This window comes from Haliotis cracherodii, unplaced genomic scaffold (assembly GCF_022045235.1).
Source record: "Haliotis cracherodii isolate W230 unplaced genomic scaffold, xgHalCrac1.p SCAF_3, whole genome shotgun sequence".
Taxonomy (NCBI): Eukaryota; Metazoa; Mollusca; class Gastropoda; order Lepetellida; family Haliotidae; genus Haliotis; species Haliotis cracherodii.
In genome coordinates, this window is record NW_027266286.1 from 28639301 (window position 1) to 28657745 (window position 18445).

Below are 18445 nucleotides of genomic sequence, written 5' to 3' on the forward strand. Positions count from 1 at the left end.
GGGCTTTTCGCCTACATCAAACTTACACGTTATGACAGAACTGAAATACTGTTAAAGGTCACTCACTATTATACAACAATGTTGTTAAATGTGCAAGACCACGGCTTTTTTTTAGTTTTTTTTCTAATATATTTATGTTATTCATCTGATAACAGGAGATACTAACCTTGGCGAACCTACCTTGGTGAATCCCAAACAGACTAAAGAATCGGGGATTCGAAACCACTACCCCATATGGATCTAAGGACGCCTGCAACTACTGGGCCACCCCTAGAACTTCCAGTAATGTGCTCATTTAAAGGAAATATACATATGTGTTTTCAGGTTTGTTTGTGCTGTGGAGTATTCGATGCCCGAAATACGTCTAGCGGACGAAATGCCACGTCTCGGGCTGAGATAAAATGAGCTCGGTAATCCCACGTTAACAAGGATTCTTAATAAAACCGACAGCAGGGCACAATTGTGTTTGTATCCGTCCAGTTGAAAGTGGCCTAAAGAAAGCCATCGAATAATACCCGAAGGTCGGAAGACCTAAAATAACACGTGACCTAACTACCTTACAGTGGAAATCACTTTCTGCACACGACACCAGTGTTTTAACTACCAATTGGAATTATCTATTTAAGCTAAACCTCTAGCACGACAATGTAAGCCTTGTTTTGGGATTGTGCAGCGCTTTAAATGAATGATCGATGACTACCTTTAAATGAAACTACTCGACACTATATAACCAAATTAACACTTGGTCGTTACGGAGGATCTAGGGCGATAAGGCGCTGCAATTCGCTGTGCAGAATTGTCCCCGGGGCTCCGCTAGAAATGATCGTGGGTTCAAATCACAGTTCGTCCCGATTCTCAACATACCTGTAAAGTGATAAAGTTCGAAGAGCTGCATATATTCGGACCTTCCTCTAACATTCAGCTGATATGCCGTGATATAACTGGAATACTGTTCAAAGAGGCATCTCACTCACTCACTCACACACTCACTGTAGGTGCAGTCCCCCACGCTGGCTATCCCTAAGCACTCCAGGGCCGACTTGCACAAAGCGATCTTAGTGCTAAGATGATCGTAACTCCCATACTTTAACATAGGCTTACAATAGTCGTAGCGCAAAGATCGCTTTGTGCAAGTGGGCCCAGGACCACACTGCCTAATAAATCACTGTAAATACAACACACGAACACAACAACAAACACCATAGGTATTTAAGAACGATTTATATAACCAAAAAACTATGTATTATATTTGAAAATAAAATAATACAGTAATGGTGATACTGCTTTATGGACGGCGTCGGTAGCTTTTGTGTTGGCTCCAGGAGGATTAATTCGTTGGTGGGCCCCTGCACACAATGACAATGTATAATAGCACACAATAGCACTAAGGAACTTATAACAAGACAGCCATGTATACTCTTATCGATTCTATTTTTGCATACATTGAAGCATGTGCTCAACGGAGTGGATATAAACCGGCACTGCCGTTTCCTTGCATAAAATCAACACCACATGCACGTCAAGGCTACAAAATATATTACTGAGCGAATAATGTAAAGTCGTCCGATGCGAAGACCCCTCGGAAGACTGCAAGGTGCATGCGCGCAATACTGCTTAAGGTGTATTTGTGTATCTGATTCCATCCAATATTGCTTGGCACGAGACACACGTAGATCAATAAATAAGAGCATAAACAAGTTGAACCCATTTCCATACCTCTCGACAAACAACTCCACTGTGACAAGGAGGTATTTAGACCGATTTGTGTACCCCAATAAAGCCGACGATTCGTCGACATATCGACGCGATTCGATTCGTCAGTAAACGGCCAACAAGCATTCTCAGATAAAACTTACAATTCATAAATATAATACCTCTCATTATGAGCATAAATACCCATGATTGACACCCTGCTTGGAGCAACATCGATTAAACGTTATCAAAATATACATAAATGTGATGAAAATGTTATATGCTTATATATAATCAACACCATTTCTTAAGCGAATTCATACGTGAATTTCTGTGTCATTATTCACATCATAAAATTGGCAAGACAAGTTATCGTGTTCTTAAAATACCCTGAAAAGATTATGAAGCTGTGCTTCAAACGATTGTGCAGACAACCGAGCTGGGGCTGTCCTTTGTTTCAGAAGGTGCTGAAGACGATGATTGTCCAGAAATTAGATGGAGAACATGTCTGTGGCCATACTTGATCGCTGCAGCCTCCAGAGTTAATGGAGTATAGGGACCAAAGAAATTATCTCTGTTTGACAGATCTTGCGTCGTCAGGTCCACCGACCCATTGCATAATAATACCTTCATTCTTTCCTCATCTCCTGCAAGCGTCGCATGAGCGAACTCAATCGATGCTTCGTTTTTGATTAGCAGTTGAATTAGACTGTCGTCTGCTCCGCTTACCTTAGCAAATTCTATCAAACTGTTCTTGCCCTTACTGATATTGACTCGACACCACGACTTGACTAGTTTGTTGACCCGGAATCGGTTATTATCTGCCACTGATTGCCATAAACCCGGAGAGAACTTCCTGAAATATGACCGGAACTCTGCCACGAAATACCCTGCGTGTTTGACTATAAGTTCCTCGTCGTCCTGATCCGCCGTAGCGCCACATTTCAGCACAGCCACCATCATCTGTAGTAGATTGCTTTTGATTGAAAGCTGTAGCGCTGTTCGCCCCTCATTGTCTCGATGATCCAAATCAATCTCGGCATTCGACAACAAATAAACAAACGGTACATACTGCTTCTCAGTCATCGACCGTGAGGCCAGAATCACAAAATGTAAATACGTCCTGCCGGTGAGCTTACATCTTACATGAGCATCTTCCCCTTGTCCAATACACAACAGAGCTGAAGTGATATCACATGATTTAATACATCTATATAGTCCAGTCTCCGCGATATCAATACTGTGACTGTCGCTCCTTGAGAGTGCATTCATTCCTCAGATCAACACATCTCGTATAACGTGGCCTGCCCACTGTCAGTCGGCTGCTATGGCTTTGGGTAAATGTCGTCTGCTAGTTCAGCCATCTTGCCATACTATTCCACCCTTGACTCAAACCACACAGGCTGTGATAAGTTGCTTCTTGCACAATTGTCGGAGAAGACAGCGAACATTGATTAGCCAATTTAGCGTCAATACCCCATATGACAGGTACAAGTTGTAATCAAAGTTCACGCGTCGCTGTTGAGTTCAACCTTTCGGAAGCCGGCCGCATTAATCATTAATCTACTACGTTAGCTTTTCTAGGTCGGGCTCAGGAAGCAGGCACTAGTATACCTTTGTAAAGAACTTACATAGCTTCCATGATAGGCTTACTGCAGTACTTAATCGGCTTCATACCTGGCTGTCAAACGGTAGCTACCTAACAACACAAACCACTTTGAAAATTACCATCACATTCAGGAATGTACGCCAAACTGAACATGCAACAGATAGGCTTGGCTTGGTTTTGTTTCGTGTTTGGTCTTGACGGCACACATCAAGTATGTATTGGCGATCTATCGGTCCGGAACCCGAAATGAAGCGTGTTAAACATGCCTTCGCGACAAGCGTTTGTTGTGCCAACCTCGTCATGTGACTTGTGTTTAACTTGTGTATAGAATAACATAGCTGTATACCTATATACCGACAATATTGACATTTGACCAGCCGATCACAATTATCCCCTGGGGTGTATACGTGTTGATATACCGCACTGATCACCCCCTTTTACACGTGATAACTTGGATATTGGAACAAGATGGCCATTGATTTGAAACGGTGTGTGTAAATTGTTTAAATAGATGTTCATTAATAAATTAGTCTTTTCAGTGTAACTTTATCAGCCTGTATTTAATCAAATACACGTAACCATTACACTGCCTATTAACAGGGTAGTCTAGTGGTTATAGTATTCGCTCTTCATGTCCAAGTCCCGGGTTCGATTCCCGACAGGAGTACAATGTTTATGTGTAAAGCCCATTTCTGTTGTCCCCTGTCGTGGTATTGGTGGGATATTGCTGAAAGCGGCGTGAAACTATATACTCGCTCACTGGCTTAAACAAAGTAAAAGAAAAATATCAACATGTCATTTCACACACATAAAAAAAAATATATGTATCATATCGTAATTCTTTGGTCTTTTGCTTTGTTGTTAAGCAATATTCCAGCATTATGACGGCGGTCTGTAAATAATCGACTCTCGACAAGACAATCCGGTGACTGACATCATGAGCATCGATTTACGCAATTGGGATACGATAACATGTATCAACAAAGCCAATGAGCGTGACCACCGATCCCGTTAGTCGCCCTTTACGGCAAGCACGGGTAGCTGAAATACCTATTCTCTACCCGGATCTTCACGGGTGATGTTTCATTTGAGTGAAACAGGGATTGTTGTCAGATGAATATAGTATTTGACCCCTTAATACACAAGAAACTGTTATATCCTACTCAAAAGAAGTTGAGCACCTGAACTGACTGACTCAATCAATAGACCGGCAATCAATCAATTCGCGGAGACAACATTAACTCATTCAACTTGCTGAATGAACCTGAGAGGGTTTTGTGTTTAAAGGGCGAGCATCTATCTATTTACAAATATACTTTGAAATATGTTTGTTCGTTTGTTGGCAATATCTGAGCTGTGAGACGGCGTTCTGTAAATAATCGAATCTGGACGAGAGAATCCAATGATTGACGTCATAAGCATCGATATACGTAATTGGGATACGATGACATGCATCAACAAAGTCAGCGAGACTGACCACCCGATCCCGTTAGTCGCCTCATGGGTTGGTGAAGACCTTTTCTAACCCGGATCTTCTTGAGGCCCTAATACGGTACTACAGTTACGTCGTATATCTACGAGAGACTACGAGTGGTAGAGCGTCCGCCCGAAGAGCGGAAGCGGGCTTCGATCCCCGGTCGCGTCATACCAAAAGACGTTGAAAAGATGGTACTTGTTGTTACCCTGCCTGGCATCCAGCATTAAGAGGCTAAAATAAGGACTGGTCGCCTCGGAGTTTGTATTCTGTGTCAGAATGGAATATTCACGTCGCTATATAAGTACAATAATCTTGGACGCGACGTTAAACCCTGTTTCACCTCACCTCACCGCACCTCACCTCACCACACCACACCACACCACACCACACCACACCTCACCTCACCTCACCTCACCTCGTACATCTACCTCCGTGCAACAATGATGTGAACTTTCCACTCTGCGTTCTCCATGCTACAAATCTCTCTAGCAGGACTATAGTTGCAAACTCTGCTTGGGAACTAACGGTAGTGAAATTAGTTTTGCACTTGTCTTCTGGTCCTCTTGCACAAAGCGACCTTAGCGCTAAGACTGGGCTTAACGTCGCGTTAAGGAGTAGTGGACTTACGTGTGCAAACACGTGGGACGTACATTAGCCGGGTTTATATATAGTACTAGCCCACCGAGATACCATACTGCAGTTTAACATGAATATTCAACTCAGACACAGTATACTGACTCTGAGCCGACCAGTCCTTGTTGTATCCCTTTAAAAACGAGGGCCAGGCAGGGAAACAACAAGTACAATCTTTTAACGTCTTTTGGTATGAGGCAGCCAGGGATTCGAACCACCGACCCTCGATCCCCAGGGCAGACGGTGAACTTGAGACTTTACATAGCGAACTTGAGAACCTTTATGTCATGCGTTTTAATGGGGGAGGCTTTCATGTTTAATCACGAGCTATTGACATGAACCTCCTTATATTCTTGATGGTTAGATTGAACTGTCTCTTGGAGATCATAATAATTTCTTTATGGCCCATTTAGATGTTATATAAAACCATATTATTGATTTTCTTATTAGGATAACCTAATGCAATATTGTCATGCCTATTGGTGGTGTATTGATCTCTTGGTTATAATTGTCATCTTTTGCTGTCTCCCAAACTCTAGAGAATCAATTTAAAAAGGAGTTCAACTCAAGTCTGGAATGTTCAGGCAAGTCTGCATTGCCACAGCTCTAGGGCGTCTGAAATTATGGCCTGTTCTCGGCTTCCATTTGGATATTTGTTATTAAAATTACTTTATTTCTGGGGCTAAATGTCTATTACCATCACCATTATAGTGGAAGTTCTATCACTGTAGAGGACTCCCTGGTTTATTCGGTAAAACCCCGTTAATCCACACTGTACCGTTCCCACAGAAAAAGCTACTCCACAAGGGTGCATATTGTCCAATGTGTCAGTAGTTTGTTTTTTTATACTATACCCTTTATGTCTACGCGCCGATGCTGAAAGGACCGCCTCCGTGGTCTAGTGGTAGAGCGTCCGCCCGGAGAGCAAAAGGTCCGGGGTTCGATTCCGGCTGCGCTCATCATTAAGGGGCTAAAACAAGGACTGGTCGCCTCGGAGCCAGTATACTATGTCTGAGTTGGGTAGTCATGTTAAACTGCGGCATGGTATCTCAGTGTGCTAGCACTATAAATCGGCATAATAATAATGCTATATAAGTGCAATAATCTTGGACGCGACGTTAAACCCCATTTCACCTCACCACACCATCGAGCCTGAAAGCCTTGGTTCAGGATTTGCATTATGGTGTAACGTGCATCGGGTTCGTATCCCATGTTATTTAACGCTCGAGCGTTAAAGCCCATATCAAACCTTGAGGGAGGTGCGTTTCCTGATTAACATGTGTTTAGTGTATACATATGTATCGGGATGTAACTGGATAGGTCAGACGTCATCCCAGTAAGCTGCACTGTTGATATAATGGAAGAGATACTTTTATTATTTTAGAACGAGTGACAAAAATTGGCGGTTATCTTATTCAGTGCAACCTTATCTATTTTTGTGAACGAAGAAATGTCAATAATTTCTTTGGATATCCTAAGTGTCGAAATCAAATATATCTAAACTCTCCAGAAGGAATGACGTCACGTGTGGATGCAGAATGAGTCATCATTATGTGAATAGTGATTCCTACACAAGCTTATGTGATATAGTCGGAATCGTAAAAATGACTCGGTTTTTAGCAGATATTTCTTATGATTGTGGAATGGGTTTTGCTGCTTTTATTTAGGCCGCTTTTCGCAATGTTCCAGCAACACCACGACGGGGGTCCAGAAATGGGCTTCGCACATTGCATGTGAGGCATCGGCCCGGGGCGTTTGGCATGACGGACGAATCTCAACTGCACGAACCAGGCGCACATACGAAGCGGGAGATGTCCATTTTGTTGCAGATATTCTCAACCATAGTGGGAAAAAATTTCTTTCCTGGTTTGGACCATTCGGACCTATTTTCGGAAGTTTGATATATATTGTTTTTTTATTAGAGCGAAATGCTATACGTCTTTGCTTTGTTAAACAAGATATCCACCCCATTTCCCCTTGTACAGCAATGTTGATGGGTTACCTTGTACACATAGGAAGACGCCACATGCTCGGTTTTGGAGCTTGTTAATTTGACGTTGAGAGTAGATACCGAGTCCCACACTTTAGAATCGGCTCCACCGGTGTCTCATAAAAGTTGGTAAACGTCAGAGGCCATTATATTTCGTAATAAGGGCATTATTTGTAAGATTTCGTGTATTCTAGCATCGTATCACACAAAAGGTTAAAATCTGAGCTGGGTAAACCCTTACATCTAAAATGTACAATCTTGGACTTGTCCTGGTTTATATGAAGTCTCCATTTTCGGCACCATCTATGGACAATATCTATCATTTTTGGTCGTTTATTTTTGGTTGGTGCCATCAGAGCGCTGTCGTCCGCATACATGCGAAGTGTCATGGTTACACATGCATTATTTATCTACATACCGTCTTGGCTATAAAGCACATCCTTGCTTAAAGGGGCTCTTACACTTTTGCCGAGTATTGACCCGAGCTGACTCGGGGGTACTCGTATGGAGCTCGTAGCGAGGTCGTACTAAACTCGGGGTAACTCGGGATACCTCGTACTGATCTGCGTGAGTTTTGGAACTGCTCAAAACACTCGGGCCGCCAGCCAACTCCTAACAAACTCGTAACACACTCGTCCTACTCGTAGTAGCCTCGTGGCGACCTCGTGGTGCTCGTACAGAACTGGTATGAGGATCGTCTGCAAAATTTATTGCCGAGTTGACCGAGTCTAAAACGAGCTATACGAGCCTCCTTGTTACATCATGTGACAAATTCCCGCCGAATTATTTAGCAGCTCGTAGCCACCTCATACCAAAGTCGTACCAAAGTCGTACCAAACTCGTACAGCTCGTATCGAAATCGTTGTGCTCGTATGTAACTCTTAATAGACTCCTATTAGACTCCTATTGACTCCTATGGGGCTCGTAACACACACGTAGCGTACTCGTGTGATACTCGTATATATGTAGTCTCTTCCCGAGTCCTAACCGAGTTAGGCTCGGGAGAGCTCGACAACCACCTCGGCAAAGTGTGAGAGCTGCTTAACACCAGTATTTACAGCAAAAGAGTGCGTTCAGAGATCGTTCACTCGTACGGTACTAAGCTGCCCTTACTATTGAAGACATGATGGGAAGAGTTAACTTTTATGTTGTGTCATACATTTAACGGATAGTGAACGTAGAGGCGCACCTGTACAACATCGTGACCATTGACAATTTAAGGGGAGGTAACTCTTGTAGGACAACAGTTCCCTCTAAGTGTTTTGTTCACAGAAGTGAAATATCAAGTGTTATGTTCACTGCAGTGAAAATAACACTTTTCTCAACTTCAGAAAACTCTGAAGTATATAATCAACTCTGAACACATCCTGCTAACATTATTATTTTTTGTTGTGGCCGTTAGGCTATTACTTTTTGTGTGTGGCCATTTTGACTATGGGTTTGTGGCCATTTTGATTCTCTTGTGGCCGTTTGGACTTTTGAGTTTTGAGGCCGTTTTGACTACAACCCACATATACTCGCTTTGTTTGTTTGTTGTTTACGCCGCACTCAGCAATATCCCACATATATCGACGGTCTGGACCAGATAATCCAGTGATTGAAAACGAGCATCGATCCACGCAATTGCGACACGATGACCTGCATTGACCAGGTCAGCGAGCCTGACCACCCGATCCCATTAGTCGCCTCTTACGACAAGCATAGCTGCTTAGACCAGTTCCCATCTGGATCTTCAGGGGTAGGCTGACACACATAGTACTGTTCTAAGCAGCAATATCCCTACAGACTATTATCACTGCGACAACATAACAGTAAGTGAGGAATACAAGGTCGCATTCAAGATTATTGCACTTGTAGCCTATAGTGACAGGCATGCACGTGTGTATATGTGTATGTGGCTGCTTATGCTAGTCCACACTAAATTCAGTTTTATGGAGCGAGCCCACTGAGAAGCTGCTGCAGTTACCCCACTCAGACACAGTATACAGAGTATACCAGTCCCAGTTTGCGACTTTAGCCACTGGTCCGAAGCCCTAGCCCAGTAAAGTTCTGTTTGGTCTTGTAAGTTCAGCTAAGGTCACATGACAGCAAAATCAACTGAAAATGATGCTAAGAGCCAAGTTAGGGCTAGTGGACCCAAGGTTGTGGCACAGACTGTAGTCCTTTTATCCCCTGAGTGCCGAGCAGCAGGCACAAGTACAAATTGTTCAACATCTTTCTATTTAGTATGATTCGGCCAGGGATCTGACCTTCTGCTCTCCAGGCAGACACTCTTATTAACCACACCATGGAGGAGAACAGCAAACATTGTGCGTGTGTATCCATATAGAGGCCTTTCCACAGCTTAATGTGTGAGGAAAGCCCGAATTGATGCAGGTCTCAGACGTTTATAACTTTGGCGAAACCCACGAGCAGGGGTATGGTGCTGACAAACCTAGAAACATAATCCGGGCGAACCCGGGATTCGAACCCACAATCATAGGTTTCTGGCATGCCCAAGGGACGCAACCCTGCAAAGCGAATCGTGGAGCTTTAGACGAATGTGCCATCCGTGCCCCCTTGCAGGAAACAGAATTCTCTAAATCCCTTAATCCCCAGTTTGGATGGTCAACATTTGGTTGCTGGGGGCTTATGGCTTGTGTTTTGTATGGTGTACTTATGTCTGGTTAATCATTTATGTAACAGTGACATTTCTAGAATCATGTGACTGTTCTTAGTTAATAAGGTTGTTTAAGGTATACAGGTAGTATGTATGAAACCAAGTATTGACCACCTTACTCTTGAAGGTTTGGTTTTGGTTTGGTTCGTTGTTTTATGCCGCACTCAGCAATATTCCAGCTACATGACGGCAGTCTGTAAATAATCATGTCTGGACCAGACAATCCAGTGATTGACACCATGAGCATCGATCCATACAATGGGGATATGATGACATGCATCAACAAAGTCAGCGAGCCCTATCACCAAATCCTGTTAGTCGCCTCTTACGACAAGCATAGTCGCCTTCTACCGCAAGCATGGGTTGCTGAAGATCTATTTTACCACGGATCGCGGCAGCATTTATTGAAGACTCTGGTCATGACAGGACAGAGTGTACACTGTACAGTACAGAATTTATATCCTGACATCCACCCACAAGCATCATACTCTTGAATTTGAGCATGTTGAGAGAAGTGTGCCAGTTAACTTAATGAAAGTTGTTCAAGGCTCCCACAGAGGTTTTATCTTGGTGATATTGCAAATCATTCATTTGTTCATGACATTGTGAACACATGGTCTATCAGTTACAATATTGGAAAATGAATTGAATGACTTTTATCACCAGTGTTGCACAGCCTCACTGATTAAACATTTTCCACTAAAACAACATAAACACCATATATGGTCAGTGTACATTTATTAAAATATGCAAACACAACAAAACATGACATCACAGATGTAAGGCTTAAAGTGCCACTAGCAAAATACTGGACGGACTTAATTTATCTAAAAGTACATAAACTATAGAGCATTACAAAAAGCAAATAAATAATAATAAATATGGGTGATCTATTTACAAATCCAAGTTTAATAATCAAAACAAGATGATTGTGTATGAATGCTATTTGCAATTCCAATTGTATGATTTGTGTTTATTCACTGTATTTTTTAAATATGTTTGTGTTAAAATAAATTTAACAATGTTGGTGAGTGAATTTCCCCTATTGTTACACACAGTGTGATGTGATGATCACACCGCCATTGTAACAAGGGAAGTAACTCTAAGTCTGTATATTTTTCATTCCTGCTAATCACTATAATATTAGTATTCAGTGAAAATATTCACTGATATGTTCAAATCACAGCCTTATATTTTGTTTGATTAACAAATACATTTAAATACATGTAAATACAACTGATCTCTGAACATTCTATTTCTAGAGTTATATGCTGTCCTACAGTATTGTATTTGTACAATTAGCTGGAGTAAACCACACTAGGTACATATAATTTTTCTACTGTTGACTCGGTCCATGTGACCTCCATTGAGATATTTTATCTAATCTGTCCTATGGAAATAACTAATAAATAGAAAATAAATAAATAAATTGTCTGGAACTAAATTAATTGTACATACACTATAAATAGTCTTTAAATAGAGTAAAGAAAATGGAAGCAGCTAAGGCCACATATCACAGATTGTTTGTAATTGGCTACAATTTGAAGGACTTATGCCATCACACAAACTATTTCAGGCAATGCATGCATCCATATTTACACATACAACAGTCACAGTGTTTCATCTTGTCAGGCAGTAGCTTTGGTATTGTACGAGGTTAGCGTTGTTCGTGGTTTGAGGAAAATACGGCGCACATAATGATCACATTGTCAAGGATATCAAGGTGCCCAGGCCATCACAATTTTGTTGAAAGCAACAAAAACTCCTTTGTTGGGCTTGCTGAAAAACAAACACAGATATAGATTAAAAAATATATCCAATGCTGATTATTTTGAATTGCTGATAACATTAATTTTGGAAAGTCTTCATGTTACCAGATGGATCATCTATGAAATTTAAGCCTCAGTCATTAAGTGTGTTGTATCTCCATTCACTCATCATCTATATTGTAGGGTAGTAGGGTAGCCTAGTGGTTACTAAGCTCGCTCGTCACGCCGAAGACCCGGGTTCGATTCCCGACATCGGTACAATGTGTGAAGCCCAATTCTGGTGTCCCCAACTGTGATATTGCTGGAATATTGCTAACAGTGGCGTAAAACCATACTCACTCACTCACTCATCTATATTGTAATGGAGATATAATCCACAGGATAGTCAAGTATTACTACAATTATACATCAGTTTGTCTTATCCGAAATATACTGTATACATGTTTCCATAGTTACTACTGTTTGAGCATCACAATTGGGGCGTGTAGACTAAATATTGGCCAAAGAGGTGTCAAGACAAACTCTTTCACATTAAGTTTACCAGTAGGATTATCTGGTAAGGCCACAATACATATACCAGGTATTATTCAATTTTCATCCAAATTTGGGCAGTCAGGCAAGTGAGGAAGAATTTCAAATAATTCATTATGGGCTAATCATGAGTCCAGAAGTTGCCTATCAGGGTCATCTATCAACATAAGAGCATACATACCACTTGAAATAACGGATTGCTTCAAATGTGCCGTCATGTTTTCCTTCTGTAAACATATGAAACATTTATTTGTCAAAAGTCTTCAAACATGTTAACTAGAACCTGTACCAACCAGTCATATCTTGTACACACAAGTCAATTAAACTAACAATGGCCTGAGAATGTAATATAACTCCAACAAAACAGACTCAGCTAACCACATAGCAGATAACTGCCTGAAAAACATTCAGTGAAAATAATGTTTCAAATAGTATTAATTAACTGGTCCTGAAAACATCTTCTTCAGAACGAATATGAAAGTTGCTCACTTTCTAGATTCTCTATGGCCTTCTCTTATACAAATACATATTGTGCAGTGATATAAACAGTGTTCCTAATGATTAATTAAGGCTATGATAACATTGTAATGTTTAAAATTGAAAATTTAGAGGGTTCCTAGATTAAAATAACCTCAAAAATTCTCCAGAACCCAGGAGTCTCAATAAGACCGATGCCAATTTCAACTCCAAACATGGAGTACTGCCTGGCTATCAGACCTTAGAATAGGTCCCCAGCATTCTATTGCTTGTCGCAAAAAGCAACTAAATTGTATCATTTGCTCTTGCTTGGTTATATGGTTAATTACGTGTCATTGAAGCGAACAGTTGTGGTATGTTGCTCACACATCAATCACTGGTTTGCCTGACCCAAACTCGATTATTCACAGACTTCAATAATACAGCTGGAATACTGCTGACTGGGACGTTAAACAACATTCACTGACGTGGTCACAAATTACAGGTACGCACCCTCCTTATCCAGCTCCACTCCGAGGTAGACGTCACTGCGGCCAGGCAGATGACCGATGAACTTGACCATGCCCTGGCTGAGCTTGCCGCCCTGGCGGGAGAACTTGACCACATCGTCCAGCTTCATGTCCCCAGGGCTGCGTGGAGCGAACGGACGCATACCTTGTGTCAGGGAGCTACAGCAAACAACACATCACAGTCAGCTGATGATCAACAGGCAACATATATACCTAAGACTAGCAAGAAGAGTCACAATTTGGCAGACATTTTTCTAAAATATTTTTACCAATAATTTTATATGAAGTTGTTACTTAGAGTGGAACATTGTTTAACAAAATAAACATTCCTGGGAAAGTAGAATGGATACATCAACATGTGCAATACATATAATTCTTCAAATGTTCACCCATGAGAACACCTTACACCACAACTAGGCATGTTGATTAGCATTGAAAGCTATTGTAAGCTGAATTCTTTAATAGAACTTTGTCCTTGATTATCCAGAGTATTATATATCCATTCTCAGAGAACATACCTACTTTTATGTTACAATCTATCATAAACATCCCTGGCTAATTTGCCACCTTAGCTTTGCACTGTAAGTGATGGCATCACCTCCACTGCTATCACTGAGCACAATATTTATTTCGCTCTAGAGAGTAATTTAATTGGACAGTTATTGCTAGTATCGTACCATACAAATCTGGTTCAAGACAACACTATGGTGGAAAATGGAGACAGAATACCCTGGATAATTGGGGATCAATAACAACATTAACGTGTCCTACCTTGATAGCGACATAATAGTTCCCATCATGCCCTTGTTATGTTGAGTTGTGATTGGCTGAGGTGTGACACTCCGGAATCCAGCAGAACTTGGTGCAGGTGTATTCTGGGACAACCTCTCACTACTAGCCGAGATTCTCATCTGCATGGCGGGCGTTGTGCGAGAGGGACTACCAGTTGGGGTACGACGAGCCACCCAGTCACCTGGGGAGGAAAACACAGCAACATTTAAAATCTGAAGAGTCCCAGCCATTATCACTCGGAAGACTGGAATGCATGAGTGAGTGAGTTGGGGTTTAATGCCGTTTTCAAAAGTCTTTCACATAATAAGAGTTTGATATGTAAAGACACAGTGATGCTGTTTACCACTTTGATGAAATCCATGAGTACAGGTAATCATGTGGTTCTGACAGACCGAGGATAAAAACAGTTCCTAACTTTAACCACTAGTCTGAAGCCTGAGTAAAATGATCTTTTGGTCTAGTAGGATCAGCTGATACTAATCCACATGCAAAGACTCAGTTCTGCTGATAATAATGCCAAGATCAAATGCAGATGTAAATGTGTTTAGCACAGTCTCTAATATTTAGTAGTTCAAAGGCAGATCTTTGGTTAGTATGACTTGTTACAAAATGACTGCCTAGCTGTGGTCCCCATACAAGTCATGCAGCTACATGTCATGACAACATGATGTTTGATGTCACAGCACTTCTCCACACCACAAGTGGTCAGTGAGTGAGATGGGTTTTACGCCACTTTTCGCAATATTCCAGCAATATCACAGCAGGGGATACCAAAAGTTTGGTTTCACAAATTCTACCCATGTGGGGAATCAACCCGGACGTTCAGTGTCATCGGGTGACCACTTTAACGGCAAGGCTACCTCTCCACTCTCATCACAACTGATTCACACTTCTTCCAAACACAAGTTCACTGAGGCTGCGAAAACCATCTTCTTGAGGCAAGGGAGTTAACTGACTATAAAAGTCCAGTTTCCACCCTTGCCAAATTAGGCTGGAATTTTGGAGTAATATTTTGGCTGGACTAACGAGTCTATGCCTAGTCCACTCAAAATCTCATTATGAAATCAACATCTGGTACGATAACTGCCATGCAATTTTGGTTGACTGCAGGATTTGCAAAGCATGTGTACCATCAACTTAGCTTCAACAGATATTTTCCAAATCTTTCCATGTTTATAATCAAGGTGCTCACCCGTTTTATTACTATAAAGATCTTGATTATCGATCAGATTGTCTTGACTGGGTGACACTATTTTGTTTGAAGCAATTCAAGTGATACGAGAGTTGGAATCTGGACTTTTACAGTCAGTTCACTCCCTTGCCTCAGGAAGATGGCAAAAACATTCTCATTGCTATACAGATATATTTCACTCAAATAAATCCTTAATTTGTACATTGTTAACTCGTAATCGTGAATCATTTCCAAGTTCCTCCACACTATGATACATGGTATTTTACATGCATGTGAACTACATAAAGCTCAATAGCGCGGTTACTCCAGTAAACATCGATAACAGTGGAATTTATGAATGACATGTAACATGATACCTCTACGCTGGGATATGATTGGAACAGAAGCTCATGTAGACAAATTCACAAGCACAAACATATAGTAATGACAAACATGAAGCAATCACAAACATGTAACAGTGTTAGTAACATGAAGCTGTGACATAATACCCGCACCAGTGATCCGAGTAAACATAGCCTGCTAATCAACCATAACACCGACAGCACAAACTCTACCACGTAATATCTACCCGTGACGTGTGTCTACCTGTTGTGGACCAGTTATGGTGAACACAGGCACTGACTGCTTCTCTGTGGCTTAACACAGGTTGGTCTGCTCCTGATAAGATCTACCTAGTGATATCGGAGTGCAAGTGTTATGTGCACACAAGGTCGGGCAGTGTGCCATGTAGGTGAGGGTAGGCTGTAAGTCGACTCTCGTGGGGGACGGGGGTCAGGAGTTCCTTGAGGTCTTTACAAGCAGTGAATAAATAGTCAGTAGTGTGTGTGTGTCTGTATGGTAATATCAGGCGGTCTATTTAGTAGAGATGCCACGATTCACAAATATCTCAACGCATCAATAATATTCTCACATGATATGACACGCGATACCCACATGTATTGATTCATAATTTAATCCTGTATCAATTCATATTTTGATCCCATATCATTTCACACATGGGACATTTAAAACAGCAATAGAATGACTTTGTTGTCAAAATGGGTCCTACCTACATTTCAAAAAACAATTTTATCATTATTAATTATGCTATATCTTCAATGTACATACTTTTAAGACCTCAATTCTGTTCTAGCCTTTTTCTAACTGGTGTTGACACCCCAGTTTTATCTGAAATAAAGTATTGATTGAAATAACACATTTTTATTTTCAAATAGGTGACCAGATGTTCAGGAAGTTTCAAGCCTTTTTGATACCGGTAGTGTTTATGCCCTATGAAATATAAATATTCACACAAGATTGCTGTGAATTAAGTGTTGCAATGTATCGTATCGTGAACAAAGTATCGTTATATGTTTTGAATCGGGACATTCCTACTACTCAGGCTGATCTACTGTTTATGGTGAGCTACATTGTTTTTCCTACACCTTAACCAATCAAACAGTATGATGACCAACCGCGAGGGGGGATTTTTTGTTTTCCAACTTGGTGAAGTAGTACATACCATCAAAAGAGCAACATATTTCTGTCAGTTTAGGATCCCGATATGATTAGCTTGGAGTTATCTAGGCTGAACATAAAGGGTTAGGGATCAGGGATTAAGGGCCTTGACCCTGTAATGCAGCTTAGGGCAAATCCACCAGGGTAACGGAGTTAGGATTATCTACTTTTGAGAGCGCCCTGGGCCCTTATTAAGTCGAATATGGTAATGATCTAAAGTTGGATAATGGACAATGTTCCAAGGCCTGTTGCTGGTGCAATGTTACCAAGTACATGTAGATGTGTTTGTGTTTGTGTTTGTGTTTGTGTTTGAGTCCAGTCAAATGTCATTAAGAAATCTGCAATTCCATTCCTCAAGCTTTACATGAAGAATACAGAATTGGAATGCTTTAATTGTTTAATTTTTCAATTCTCATTCATGATCAATCATTCATCAACAATCCGTTAATGTTTCTAACCAATGATCATTCTCGAAATGTTAACCAATTCTTAACAGTTTTTACGCTGAATTCCGTTTTTACTGAAAGACTCCTTTTATAGTCAATTCAAGAGGTAGACTATTTATTGACATAATTCAGCAAACATCCCCCGAACATTAGAAGTGAAGACAATAACCTTTTAAATGGGTCCTTATGACATACATGTTTGCTTACAGATTATTGGGGAATACGTTTTCAGGGAAAACAAACACTACAGGGCAACAAATATGGGGTGGGTGAGTCAACTGCCATCGCAGGCCTTCTACCTGACATCATCTTTAGCCAGGAGATCACGGAGTCCTTTAGGAATTCCACTGAAGCAGCACAGGAAATATAGCAAAGATGTATGTAAAACTCAACCAAATTATGCAAAAACTCAGAAACAAAGTCTTCATAAATCAAAAGGGAATATCTAAAAGAAGTAAAAAGGTCGGGTTTTTTATACAAACGTGTATACTAGTCCCAACTTTGAACATCCTAACCCTAACCTTGACTATATATTACAACATATCCCTATTATAAAACTCTCCCTACACGTCTAAAAGGAAATTCTTACTGCTCACATTACAGCCTTTTACTTCAGCCTTTGGCTTATCAATTCATTTTTAACAATCAATTTTGATACCCAGGTTGCATACAGTTTCGCAGCTAAGGAAGGAGTTGCAAATATAAATGCAATTTACTATAATTTTCCCAAAGTTACTGACTGAGAAGCAACATCTTGTGCGTGTTTTAGTGGAAACTAACTTTGAAACAGAAATTCGGCTCAAAGATTAACTCTACACTTGGGACCAGTATACTAAATTCAACATTTTATAAAAAGATATATACAAGAAAAAGTGGATTGTTTCAAAATACAGTAGCATTTTCAGCAAATGCACATTGCATTTTGGGGTTGTGCAGACCGATGCTCCAGACACTGGCATGTATGTACACGACAAACAGACCTGCCAAAAACACTTTGGTGACGGATCTAATAACGACAATAATCTCTTCAGTGATCACCTAATACAATTTTTACAGGAAAATATCAAATCGCTTCGTGCATCAGTCTGTGCAACTGGAAGAAACAGTGTGCAGCTGCTCAATAAGCATGTCAAGCAGGTGTTATTGTCAATATATTCCTTCATGTAGTACAC

At 40.9% G+C, this 18445-nt stretch overlaps 2 protein-coding genes across 6 annotated transcripts in view; both read right to left on the reverse strand.

Annotated features, from left to right (window-relative positions):
• Positions 1 to 1298: 1298 nt before the first annotated feature.
• On the reverse strand, positions 1299 to 3380 carry LOC139474993 (uncharacterized). The gene has a single exon (XM_071258198.1). It carries the CDS (start codon positions 2962 to 2964, stop codon positions 2107 to 2109), a length of 858 nt encoding a protein of 285 aa, XP_071114299.1. The 5' UTR covers positions 2965 to 3380; the 3' UTR covers positions 1299 to 2106.
• A 7410-nt stretch (positions 3381 to 10790) lies between these two features.
• Positions 10791 to 18445, reverse strand: part of LOC139474694 (uncharacterized) — a 48574-nt gene continuing 40919 nt past the window's right edge. For all 5 annotated transcript variants that reach the window (XM_071257793.1, XM_071257792.1, XM_071257790.1 and 2 more), the window contains 4 exons: positions 14118 to 14319; positions 13330 to 13505; positions 12542 to 12587; positions 10791 to 11839 (listed from right to left, as the gene is read on the reverse strand). In XM_071257793.1, coding sequence (XP_071113894.1) covers positions 11779 to 11839; positions 12542 to 12587; positions 13330 to 13505; positions 14118 to 14319 — 485 coding nt within the window. In that variant the 3' untranslated portion in view covers positions 10791 to 11778. The remainder of the gene's footprint in view (positions 11840 to 12541; positions 12588 to 13329; positions 13506 to 14117; positions 14320 to 18445) is intronic.